Consider the following 13,513-nt stretch of genomic DNA (forward strand, 5'->3'; position numbering starts at 1 on the left):
AAAGAAAGAGGAAAGAATTGCATTCACATAGCACCTTTAATGGTCTCAGGGTTTCTCGGTGGGCTTTACAACACGTGAAATACTTTTGAATTGTGGCCGATGTTGTGATACAAGCACCCACAAACGGGAATAAGATAAATGACCACATCATCTGTTTCATAAAAGTTGCCTCAATGATATATATTGGCAAGGACACCAAGGAGATCTCTTTCTAGACAGGGAATCCTAAGGAACAGGATGTACATGTATTTGAAAAGGCAAGGGCTGATTAGGGATAGTCAACATGTCTTTGTCTGTAGGAAATCATGTCTCACAATCTTGACTGAGTTTTTTGAAGAAGTAACAAAGAGAATTGATGAGGGCAGAGCGATAGACGTGATCTACATGGAGTTTAGTAAGGCGTTCGACAAGGTTCCCCATGGGAGACTGATTAGCAAGGTTAGATCTCATGGAATACAGGGAGAACTAGCCATTTGGATACAGAACTGCCTCAAAGGTAGAAGACGGAGGGTGCTGGTGGAAGGTGGTTTTTCAGATTGGAGGCCTGTGACCAGTGGAGTGCCACAAGGATCGGTGCTGTGTGCGCTGCTTTTCGTCATTTATATAAATGATTTGGATGTGAGCTTAAGAGGTACAGTTTGTAAGTTTGCAAGTTTTCAGATGACACCAAAATTGGAGGTGTGGAGAACAGCGAAGAAGGTTACCTTGGATTACAACAGGATTTTGATCAGATGGGCCAATGGGCTGAGAAGTGGCAGATGGAGTTTAATTTAGGTAAATGTGAGGTGCTGCATTTTGTGAAAGCTAATCTTAGCAGGACTTATACAGTTAATGGTAAGGACCTAGGGAGTGTTGCTGAACAAAAAGACCTTGGCATGCAGGTTCATAGCTCCTTGAAAGTGGAGTTGCAGATGGATAGGATAGTGAAGAAGGCATTTGGTATGCTTTCCTTTATTGGTCAGAGTATTGAGTACATGAGTTGGGAGGTCATGTTGTGGCTGTACAGGACATTGGTTAGGCCACTGTTGGAATATTGCGTGCAATTCTGGCCTCCTTCTTATCAGAAAGATGTTGTGAAACTTGAAAGGGTTTAGAAAAGATTTGCAAGGATGTTCCCGGGGTTGGAGGATTTGAGCTATAGGGAGAGGCTGAATAGGCTGGAGCTGTTTTCCCTGGAGCGTTGGAGGCTGAGGGGTAACCTTATAGAGGCTTATAAAATCATGAGGGGCATGGATAGAGTAAATAGACACAGTGCACTTCTTCAATACTCCACTGAAATGTCAGCCAAGGTGTATGCCTTAGATTCTGATGCCAGTCTTGAACATGAAACCTTCTGACTTGAAGGTTAAGATTCCTGAGTGAGACAAATCTAGTCCTGTCCATGATGCCTAGATAGGTACTGTCAGCATAAAGATAAAATCAATCCTGACCTTAGATATGCCTTAAATTTACTTCTGTATGCTTTCTAACAGAAAAAAGCAGTGATCAGCCAATTCAAACTCAAGCCTGCCCTGTCCTAATTGTGTGCTTGGCTGAATGCTTACTAAAAACATCAGCTAAAGTGGGATTCTGTCTTGACAAGTGATCTGATTAACTGCTTGATTGACATCTGTGGGTGGTCATCATCAGTTGCTCACAGCATCACACAGCATGGAAACAGATCCTTTAGTCCAATCAGTCCATGCCGAACATAATCCCAAACTCGGCCAATCCACCTGCCTGCTCCTGGTCCATATCCCTCCAAACCTTTCCTAGTCATGTACCTACCCAAATTTCTTCTAAACATTGTAATTGTAGCCATTCACTATTTCCTCAGGAAGTTCATTCCACATTCAAACCACCTTCTGTACGTTTTGTGATCTGCTTTTTTTTCAATGTCATGATCGTCCAGGCAAGTTTAAGAGCTGTGACCTGTTTGTAGCCTCTGTTCCTGCAACTTTAATGGTCTGTCTAACACAATGATATTGTGGGGTCTTTTAAGGAAATTTCTGAATGGATTTATTTTCTGTCACCAGTTCCCCGCCTGCCCCAGTTATCTGCTCATTGCTCACGTAAATTGTGCATATTGGGTGAATGGGCATAGAAGGGACACGAGTTAGCATTGACTTGGAATGGAGTTACAAGAGACCATGGGAAATAGTTGGGAGAAATGGGCAAGACATTTTGAAATTCTTGTCCAAAAGGCATCAGAATCCAGAGCATGGTTCATCACACCACTGAGTGGGCACTCCATGAGAAGCTGACCTGACTCTATGGTACTTTCACAGCAGAGCTGCCAGGTCAGGGTGCAGGGTGTCAGCCCGCTCCCTTGCCTGTGTCGGGAAATCCTAGAATCAGTCCTGCCTGTTAGTTCGAAAAGTCATCAGGTTCATCCCAACTCTGGGAAAATCCACTGCAGCTCCTTGCTGAGTTCATGAGGAGAGTTCTGTTTCTGATCTGGGTGGATGTCTCAGATGCTACCTGACCTGCTGTGTTTTTCCAGCACCACCCTCTCATGCTATGATGGCATGTCAGACATGGCCTGTCCTTGCACGTAGTGAACCCAAGACCCCCTAGGTAATAGGGTGTAGGTTTGCTCGCTGAGCTGTAGGTTTGATCCAGACATTTCATTGCCTGGCTAGGTAACATCATCAGTGGCAACCTCCAAGTGAAGCGAAGCTGTTGTCTCCTGCTTTCTATTTATATGTTTGTCCTGGATGGGGTTCCTGGGGTTTGTGGTGATGTCATTTCCTGTTTGTTTTCTGAGGGGTTGATAGATGGTATCTAGATCTATGTGTTTGTTTATGGTGTTGTGGTTGGAGTACCATGCCTCTAGGAATTCTCTGGCATGTCTTTGCTTAGCCTGTCCCAGGATAGATGTGTTGTCCCAATTGAAATGGTGGGTTTTTTCATCCGTGTGTAGGGCTACGAGGGAGAGAGGGTCGTGTCTTTTTGTGGCTAGCTGGTGTTTGTGTATCCTGGTGGCTAACTTTCTTCCTGTTTGTCCTACGTAGTGTTTGTGGCAGTCCTTGCATGGAATTTTGTAGATGACGTTGGTTTTGTCCATGGGTTGTACTGGGTCTTTTAAGTTTGTTAGTTTTTGTTTGAGAGTGTTGGTGGGTTTGTGTGCTACTAGGATTCCGAGGGGTCTTAGTAGTCTGGCTGTCATTCCTGAAACTTTGATGTATGGTAAGGTGGTTAGGGTTTCTGGATGTGTTTGGTCTGCTTGTCGTGGTTTGTTCCTGAGGAATCTGCGCACTGTGTTTTTTGAGTATCCGTTCTTCTTGAATATGTTGTATAGGTGGTTCTCCTCTGTCTTCCGAAGTTCGTCTGTGCTGCAGTGTGTGGTGGCTCGTTGGAATAGTGTTCTGATACAGCTTTGTTTGTGTGTGTTGGGATGGTTGCTGGTGTAGTTAAGTATTTGGTCAGTGTTTGTCGGTTTTCTGTATACGCAGATTTGTAGTTCCCCGTTGTCCTTTCTTTCAACTGTGACGTCCAGGAATGCGAGTTTGTTGTCAGTTTCTTCCTCCTTGGTGAACTTTATGCCTGTGAGGGTGTTATTGATGATGTTAAATGTCTCTTCTACCTTGTTTTGTTTTGTGATGACAAAGGTGTCATCTACGTAGCGGACCCAGAGTTTTGGTTTGATGGTTGGTAGGGCTGTTTGTTCTAGTCTTTGCATTACTGCTTCTGCTATGAATCCTGATAGCGGAGATCCCATGGGTGTGCCGTTGGTCTGTTTGTAGATTATGTTGTTGAAAGTGAAGTGGGTGGTGAGGCACAGGTCCACTAGCTTCATGATGCTATCGTTGGTCATGTGATTGATGGTGGTTGGGGTGTATGTGATGGTCTCTTCTAAAAGTGTGGTACTCCCTAGGTAATGCTGCAAGGATTTGGACCGTCAGGAGACGAGGAGAAAAATCACTGAGCAAGTCTCAAAAAAAAACTTAGTGATTCTGGTGTATTGAAGCGAACAGGAAAGATTTGCCCTACAGGGAGTCTTTGTGACCTTGTTAACTAGAAAGAATGGTCAATCCACGTGGATTATAAACTGTAGGTCTGAATGGGAAGGAACTAAACAGGAGGAGGTTTGGAATTCTTCTCCTAATGTGATGTAGCAGTCATTGGGATTCAGCACAGTAAAAACATTGAGTCAATGAATTCTAGAAAATAGAAGCAAATAGGAAAAGGCTGTTGATAAGGTGAGATTTTACAATTGAACATTTGAATCGGTAAGGTATGGGGCCACAGGAAATCTTGTGTATTAATGGGTGGGGCCATTCTGTTGGACTCTATATTTTGGAAATGAATTCAAAAGGGTGAAAATGTTCTACAAGCTTGAATAGGAAGAATTTTGGTCTATTCACCAGAGCAGACAAGGCCACAGGTCAAGAACTGGGAAGTGGGATTAGTAAAGTTAGAGCTTGATGATGGGCATAGACATAAAGGGCTGAAGGGTCTCCATTTGTGCTGTAATACTCTACAACTTGTACTTGGTTATTACACATAGGATGTAAAGAGGAGTTGAGAACCCAGTGGATAGAAGAGTGAGCGGAGATTACTTGAAAATTACAAAATTGTTAAAGGGCTAGGCAGGATGGATGCAGAAACGATGTCTTTCCAGGCTCAGGGGTCTCAAACCTGGAGACAGTTTCTTCACTCAAAGAATGGTGAGTTTTTGGAATTCTGTCTCCCTTTCAGCTGAGTGAAAGTAAATGCTGGCTGACCAGCATATGGACACACTGACATCTGGTTCCATAAGCTACTGCCACACACAGACTCCACACATTAGCAAGAAAAGTTCTGGGGACTGGAACAACATTAGAGACTCAGTCATTTGAATATGTTTGAGACAGGGATCAACAGATTTCTGGATATTAATGACGTCAAGGGATATGGCATTCAGGAAGTACAGGAAAATGGCATTGAGGTTGGTAATCAGCCATGATCAATAAGGGCGAATCAGGCTTGATGGACCGAATGGACTACTCCTTCTGTGTCTCTATCCAGACAATTAGAAGGTGCATCATGGAGAGCGACAAAGGCAGGACTTTGGGAACACAGGCATTAGTCGTGTACTCATCGCGTCTGTTGAGGTGCTAAAATAGAAATACTGGGGACAAAGGTTAAAACAAATCTTTACAAAACAAATGGAATAGAATATAATAAAATTAAATAAAACAGGTTGACACTTAGTAGATTTAGTTGGACCCTGACCTAGTATTAGTTAATCCATTAATGAATCAAACAATTTAACTCCCTTCAAAGGTCTGGTTGTGAAGTAGTAAACTCTAGGTACTAAATATCGATTAAGAAGTGCTCAGTGGTGACTGTGTTTCCAAGGGAACTGCACTCTGTGAGGTCAGTGGAGCATGTTGCTGTGTGAGCACTGCCCTGCCTATAGCCCATGAGAAGTAATGGAGCCCTTTACCCCAATGGGTCACTGACAAAAAGAATGAGATGCCATGGGAAAGGGAGCCAGGTGGAACAGGACAATGAAGTGTCCTTTTCAGTTTGGAAAATGTTTGCATTTCTAGTCAGGCATGAATCTGGAGGTAAATACTTTCCTGCTAAGCCAAAACCTTGCACGTTGCGTGTGTGCTATAAGATTCGCCTCAAAGCATTAACAGTAAACTTGATTACATGTCACTGAGCTAATGGACTGGGAAGAATGATGACAGGGTGGGAATGTCTTTGATTTTCCATCCCCCTCCTCATTCTCTTTCCCTTCTCTCCTACCCACCTCTGCTGAGAGTTAGGTGAAAGTTAAGGAAGATTCTCCTGCAGTTGCATTTCAGATTATTCTCACTTGAAATGTTCTGAACTGGAAGAGCCTGCCTTGCTTTATCTGGCTGAACCCAGAGCTCTTAAAGTGAAAGAATATCAAAGGCAAATGTATTTGTTGTGGGTTTTGGAAATCTAATGTGGACAAGAAATGTTAGACACCCTCACAGGTGCATGAGGAAATGGGGTAAATGCTTCAAGCCACTGATCTGTCATCAAATATTACGAACATAACCTGTTTTAAGCCATTACAGAAGCAGCAAAAGTGGGAGAAGCAGTATCCTTTGCATAACCCTCCTGAAGAGGCTCCGAAAAGGTGACGCATTATGAAGTGCAGGATAGGTGCAGCTGGGGGACACTGTGATTGGAGAGGCAGGGTCAAAAGCTTTCCACCTGTGAAAGAGGAATCGTGGGATTGAAGAGTGTCAACACGTGTGGAGACCTGAGTAAAACATGAAGGCCTTATTGGAAGTCAGAGGAGCTGCTTGTGGGTCTGCTCCACTGGTCAAAGTGGCCATCAACAGGTCCAGACAGCAGAGGTGAAGGGGGCCATAGTTCCCTACATCCAGGGTTACATTAGCACCTAGGGTCCTTGGAGAGGTAGTATGTGGTTCTCACCAACACATTCGATCCCTTTATAGAGAGGTGGGCACTGTGGGTGTTTGGAATCTCTTATTGCTCGTTCTGAATGCATTTTAATTTAGTTCTCCTGCCTTTCCCTCATCTTTGTTGCCACAGCACCTCCAGCTGACAGGCTTGTATGTAAATTGAAGAATTGGAAACACGGGTGATGTAATGGTGGTGGGTAACATGTAGGAAGTTACACAGGTGATAGGGGCCTAAAGCATAAAAAAGACCCTTCAGCCCCTCCAGTCTGTGCTGATCAGAAGCAATTGTTAACCATTTGAATCCCTTTTTCAAGGGGGTTTTGGTGATGGGAATAATGCGGTTTAGTTGTGTGTGAATGCACTTGTGAGTATAAAGGAGAAAAGTCACTTGCTGTGTCCCTGCAGGCACCCTCACTCGCCATGCCTCAGTGCCTCCCCATCAACGCCAGGGCTTCTCCAAGAGCCAGCAGAGTTCCTTGACCACATCACAAACAGACGATGCTTACCAGCTCTACCAACAGATGTACTCGCAGACACTGCCTGCCCATCGCACCTTCAACCATCCTGGTTACAGCCGCAACAATCACAACACAGAGAATCACGAGATGTGTGCAGGTAAATCAGTCTTCGAGATGATGGCAGGTGCTGTGCGACTGTGTCTTCCCAGTGAAATGGTAGTCCCTGTGGAAGATTAGGGAGAGAGGACACTCTCTCTGCGTCTGATTCCACACAATGCCAGGGATCGCTTTCAGAGATTGTGCATCTAGTGTGAGGTGTTGCTCCCCCCAGCTGAAACTTTAACTGGGTATGTTCAGTTCTTTTTTTATCAACAGAGAAACACCTGAGTGGCCTCTTACCTGAACTCGCTGAATATTCCCCAGAGGCTCAGACTCTGGTACTGGAGTTTATATCGTCAGCACGCTCACAGCAAGAGTGAATATTTCTGCAATTATTTTCAGGTTGTCAGTTTTTTGATAACCTTGAGACGATATTTGGGTTTACTTTGAGAAATCTTGGAGAAGGATATTATCTAAGAATGTTGCCTACCACCTCATTGCCTCATGAACCATTTCCCAAGACATAAATGATACTAGAGGTACCTCAGTACCGGTAGTTAGCTAGGCCGAGGAAGGAATGGCAATGAGACACAGTCATGACTTTAATACAAATGAGGAATGCCATTAGCTCAACATCACACATCCACCCTGTGGACAGACTGAAATTATTTCACAACCTTCTCATGTAAGACTCCATCTGGTAGATTATATGTTATTGTTCGAAGTTTTGGTCACCACCTTATCTCATGATATGACTTTCTATCCAACAAACGTAGGTTGCATTCCTCTGAAGCACCTTGGAAACTTGTACAATACTAACAACACATACTTGAATGAAGTACAGCACCTTTCAAGTCATAAAACGTCCAAGACACATCATAGTATCTTTCTTTGAAAGAAGCTGACTCTCCGCCAAAAGAGATGATGAGACACAGCCAGAGCGAGTGTTGAGAAAATTTGTAACTCAGGTTGAAGTTCTGGATGTAGGTTTGCTCGCTGAGCTGGAAGGTTCGTTTTCAGACGTTTCGTCGTCATACTACGTAACATCATCAGTGAGCCTCCGGATGAAGCACTGGTGGCATGACCTGCTTTCTATTTGTGTTTAGGTTTCCTTGAGTTGGTGATGTCATTTCCTGTTCTTTTTCTCGGGGGGTGGTAAATGGGATCCAAGTCAATGTGTTTGTTGAGAGAGTTCTGGTTGAAATGCCATGCTTCTGGGAATTCTCGTTTGTGTCTTTGTTTGGCTTGTCCTAGGAGGGATATGTTGTCCCAGTTGAAGTTATGTCCTTCCTCATCTGTATGTAAGGATACTAGTGAGAGTGGGTCATGTCTTTTTGTGGCTAGTTGATGTTCATGTATCCTGGTGGCTAGTTTTCTGCCTGTTTGTCCAATGTAGTGTTTGTTATAGTTCTTGCACAGTATTTTGTAAATGACATTATTTTTGCTTGTTGTCTGTATAGGGTCTTTCAAGTTCATTAGCTGCTGTTCTAGTGTGTTGGTGGGTTTGTGGGCTACCATGATGCCAAGGAGTCTGAGTAGTCTGGCAGTCATTTCCAAGATGCCTTTGATGTAGGGGAGAGGGGCTGGGGTTTCTGGATGTGTTTTGTCTGCTTGTTGGGGTTTGTTGCTGAGAAATCTGCAGACTGTGTTCATTGGGTACCCACTCTTTTTGAATACACTGTATATATGGTTTTCCTCTGCTCTGCGTAGTTCCTCTGTGCTGCAGTGTGTGGTGGCTTGTTGAAATAATGAAAATAATGCAAAGAATCCTAGCTACCAGGATACATGAACATCAACTAGCCACAAAAAGACATGCCCCACGATCACTAGTCTCCTCACATACAGATGAGGAAGGACACCACTTCGACTGGGACAACACGTCCATCCTAGGACAAGCCAAACAGAGACATGCACGAGAATTCCTAGAAGCATGGCATTCCAACCAGAACTCTGTCAACAAACACAGTGACTTGGATCCCATTTACCACACTCTGAGAAAAAGAACGGGAAATTACATCACGACAGGAAATGACGTCACCAACCCAAGGAAACCTAAACACACAGAAAGCCAGCCATGCCACCAGTTACTGATGATATGTAGTATGGTGATGAAACGTCTGAAAATGAACCTTCCAGCTCAGTGAGCAAACCTACATCCACACAGCCAGAGGTTTGGCCAAAGGGATGGGTTTTAATTAGCAGAGAGAAGTAGAGACACAGAAGCTTCAGGTGGGAATTCCAGCGATTAACACAGTATGTGCTTGAAGGTAAGATGCCAAGAGAGTGAAGGAACATGGAGTAGTCAGAGAGGATGATGACAACGAGGCACATCACCCACCAAGCTCCCCTTCCTGCTCTCCTGCATGTGCAACACAATGGAAAATGATGCAACCCAATCTTTACAATTCTGACAGAAGGTTCCAGAACCCCTGTAGATAGTCAGCTCCATTGATTAAATGAGTCGCGTATAGTTCATTATAATGCCAACAGTGCAGGTTTAATTCCCATGCCAGCTGAGGTTGACTTGGGACCTATTTCCTTGCCTACCCCACGTGCGTGGAGTGATACTCCTCAAACTATATAACTAATTATCTCAAACACTGAGGCATATCTTTCTGTCTCTTGGGATGGCTATCTAACTATGTATCCTGGTCCAACTGCTCTCAAATAATGCAAATCTTTGGTCATGTGAACAGTCAGATAACTTCCAGTCTCCTGTTTCCTCTTAACAGTAATTCCTCAGCCCCACTTCCTTTGTTGATTTTAAGTGTATTGAACTTTATTTCATTCTCCTGTGTCTTATTCTATGTTCTGTTTGCATCTCTCAATTCTTCCAGTTACCTTTTGTGATATTATACTGGGCTGTCTCTCTGTCTGTCAAAAGAGTAAATCAACAAAGTGGCTTTGTAGGTGTGGTTGCTGTGAGGACGGCACAGAGCTGTACAGACAGGAAATGTTAGGCTCCATTCCCAGTCTGCACAGTACAGAGCAGCCATGTGATTGACAATCCATCCACCCCTGCAACATCCACTTACCTCCACCACCAACACTCAGTAGCACTAGCGTCTGCCATCCACAAGATGCACTGCATCAATTCACCTAAGTTTCTTCAATAGCACCTTCCAAACTTGCTATCCATACCATCTTCGAAGGTCACGGGCAGCAGGTACATGGGAACACTACCATTTGCAAGTTCCCCTCCATACCACTCACCATCCTGACTTGGAAATTTTAAAAAAAGCTGGGTCAAAATCCTGGAATTCCCTCCCTAAGTGGGATTTAGTTAATCTAATGCCAGCTGCAGCCCTTGTCCTCCCAGCGTCTCATCCATCATGTTTACTTGCTGCTTCTGTTTTAAGCAAAAACTGATCCCTGACATTTTCACATCATCCCTTTTCATGTGCTTGGTGTTGTCATGCTGAGTAACTATTGCCACCAAGTAGCTAGTTCCATACCTGCAAATAATCGCAGTGTTTTTATAGAGTGGGAGGAGCAATGAACTGAGAAACACCAGGGTACATGATAGAGGTGGTTAGCCAGGGATGATCGATGAGCCAGTGGGAGGTGGGTAATCTAAATGGTTGCCATGGGGAGAGATGAGACCAAGACTGAGGCACATAAGGAAGGAATTACACACTGACAGCCGAAAACAAGGCTACTGCTGGTGAATTGAAAGAACAGGATAATGCACAGCAACAGCAACGTGAATTAATATGACATCTTCAAGGGGGAACAATATCACCAGGTGCTTTACAGTGGTGAAACCAGACAAAATAGTGATTGAAGAAGACATCTCCAGTAATATTAAAGTACATTTTTAAATGTCCAGGATGTTCCAAGGTGCCTCATATCCACTGAGTTTTTTCCAACGTGCAATCTTGCTGGTTTTGAAGAGCAGTGAGGTGACCAATTTCCACAAAGCAAGATTCCACAAACAGGGTGACTCAGCAATCCATCTCTCTTAGACGTAGCTTGGTGGAGGGATATTGACCAGGATACTGTCACATCACCTTGTAAAGCCTCCTGAGAGAGCTGACAGGAGCTGTGTATTTCTCTCTGCAGTGTGGAACCACAGTTCACATCTCAGGGGTAGAGCTTGGAGTCATGCTGAAACAGGAGACAGAGGGACATTGTAAAGGAATGGTTGCAGTGTGTTTGATCTCACATACTGACTGCCTCATTCAGTGCCATGTGTCACATTATCCTCTTCTTCTGCAGGCGACAGGAACAGCGTGGGCAGTACAGGCAGTGTGGGCAGCATTCGGAGTGCTGGTAGTGGGCAAAGTACAGAGAGTGGTAATGGACACACCGCTACCACAGGCTTGGAGAATGGCAAGGTATGAGAGCACAGCCTACTCACCGGAGCCAGCCTCAACATTGCCCAACAGTGATGTACTTCCAGCTAACAGATGGGAAACAGCAAGAGGCTATTGGGGCCTTCAAACCTGCCCCTTCCTTGTAGGTTGCCACCTCATCACTGGGCACTTGGTCTACCTGTGGGCCTCAGTGAGTTTCCTGAACCTCCTAGCATTCCAAATTCCTCCCCCTCCCCCCATACACCTCTCCAACCCCTACATATTCCCTCCCCAGCCCTATGTTACCATTCCCCAGTCCCTACATCACCCCTCTCCCAGCCTCTACATCACCCTCCTCCACTCCCTACATCACCTTTCCCCCAACTTTGCATCACCCTATCCCCGTTCCTTCATCACCCCTTTCCCAACCCTTTTGTCACCCATCTCTCTTTCCTTCATTGCTCTTGGCCCAGCCCTTGTATTACCACTCCCCCAGCCTCTATGTCACCCTCCCCCCATTCCCTTCATTCCCCTTGCCCCAGCCCCTACCTCGTCCCTCCTGTACCCCTTCATCATTCCTTCCCCAGCCCCTTTGTCACCATCCCCCACTCCCATCCCTCTCCTCCCCTCCCCCTCCACCCCCAGTAGGGACATTGAAAACCTCATCCTTATTCAAAGTACTAGAGTTTGCTGAAACAAACACAGGGGGATGTTGGACAATCTCAGCTGCTCTGGCAGAATCTGTGGATGGAGAAACAGAGTTCAGTGACTCTACTTTAGAACCGTAGATGCTGCCAGACCTGCTGAGTTTCTCCAGCAATCTGTGTCTGTTTCATATTTTCAGCATTTGCAGTATTTTACTTTTATTTTACAGGAGTTTTGTGGGTCTTGCTGGGATATTTTGGAGGATTTTGCCAGGATTTTGTAATGATTCCTATCTGGATATTTTAGTGCTGGGATATTTCAGTGATTTTTATTTTGCTGGGATCTTTTGGTGGTTCCGAAGAGGTTATTTTGGTGATTCTGGGTGTAAACATATGCCTTAAGCTCCCCTGTTGTGTCCACTCTAATCTTGTGTTTTGGTTTCTGGCAGGCTGTGCCCCCTGGTGGGGATCAGGCACATCAGCAGGTCTGCAGGGGCACAGAGAACAGTGGCAAACAACTTGACCAGCCTGCAGGTAAGAGCCAGCCCACACCTCACTTCCCACATCTGGCTCTGAGCCCACAGTGTATAATCGAACTCAGAATGTCACTCTGCATCATTGTTATAGATCACACCATCGACATGCCCAGACACGCACACCCTCATGGGTGTTTTGAGATCACTGTATGAAGTCAGTGCTGTGTTGGCATTAGCTCCTGTTCCTTATCAGCTTCCACAATGACACCGTATCTATGAGATCCCTCCCTCTGCAGAAAGCAATGAAAGATAGGCCATCAGATCTATTCAAGATGGACAGATTTTTGATGGACAAGGCATTTGAGAGTTATTTATGGGGGTGAGAAACCGTAATCAGATCATCTGTGATCTTACCGACTGGTGCAATAGATTCAAATGGCTGTTTGTTACATCCTTCTAAGCCTCTGTTTCCAATCCAGACTGTGAAACTGATACACACCTGGCTTCTCCACTGTCAAAACGCGTAGGAAAGGATAACTGCTTCGATGCAGGAAATGTATACAGCAAATTTCTGAGCAGCAAGCACCCGCAACTAGCAATGTGACGATGACTGGATAAGCTATTGTAGTGAAGAGTTAAAGAATGATATACGATAGCCAAACACCAAAGAGAACATGGCTGCTCCTCTAGTCTGGATGGAGACTTGGTTCAATGCCTTATTTAAAGGATGACACCTCTGGCATTCCTTCAGTACGATGTGGGATGGTCTGCCTGGATTTACACACTCCAGTTTCTGAAAGGTTGGGGTGGGGTACTGTTCCAACAACAATCCAAGCAGGAACCAGATTGCCACTGATTAGCCACAGCTGACACTACTGGAGTCCTGGATTAAGTTGCACTCACCTTGTATAACAACCTTTCCTGTCCACTTCCCAGTCTGTGGATCCAGCCCTGGCATTTCCCTAATGACTGATCAATACACTCAATCCCATGCACTTTAATTCTACTCTTTAATCTCTTACATTTTATCTGAAATTCCAAAATAAAACTACATTCACTGCCCCCCCCATCAACTCTACTCGCTACATCTTCAAAGAATTTCAGAAGATTTGTCTAGCATGATTTTCCTTTTATAAATCCATGCTGTGTCTGATTCTACTGCAGTGTTCT

The 13,513-nt window shown here is 44.7% G+C and overlaps 1 protein-coding gene across 4 annotated transcripts in view; it reads left to right on the forward strand.

The window, feature by feature from the left end:
* Positions 1 to 13,513, forward strand: part of LOC132827680 (caskin-2-like) — a 277,191-nt gene that overhangs the window by 234,742 nt on the left and 28,936 nt on the right. For all 4 annotated transcript variants that reach the window (XM_060844329.1, XM_060844327.1, XM_060844328.1 and 1 more), the window contains 3 exons: positions 6,777 to 6,986; positions 11,147 to 11,265; positions 12,317 to 12,401. In XM_060844329.1, coding sequence (XP_060700312.1) covers positions 6,777 to 6,986; positions 11,147 to 11,265; positions 12,317 to 12,401 — 414 coding nt within the window. The remainder of the gene's footprint in view (positions 1 to 6,776; positions 6,987 to 11,146; positions 11,266 to 12,316; positions 12,402 to 13,513) is intronic.

This window comes from Hemiscyllium ocellatum, chromosome 25 (assembly GCF_020745735.1).
Source record: "Hemiscyllium ocellatum isolate sHemOce1 chromosome 25, sHemOce1.pat.X.cur, whole genome shotgun sequence".
Taxonomy (NCBI): domain Eukaryota; kingdom Metazoa; phylum Chordata; class Chondrichthyes; order Orectolobiformes; family Hemiscylliidae; genus Hemiscyllium; species Hemiscyllium ocellatum.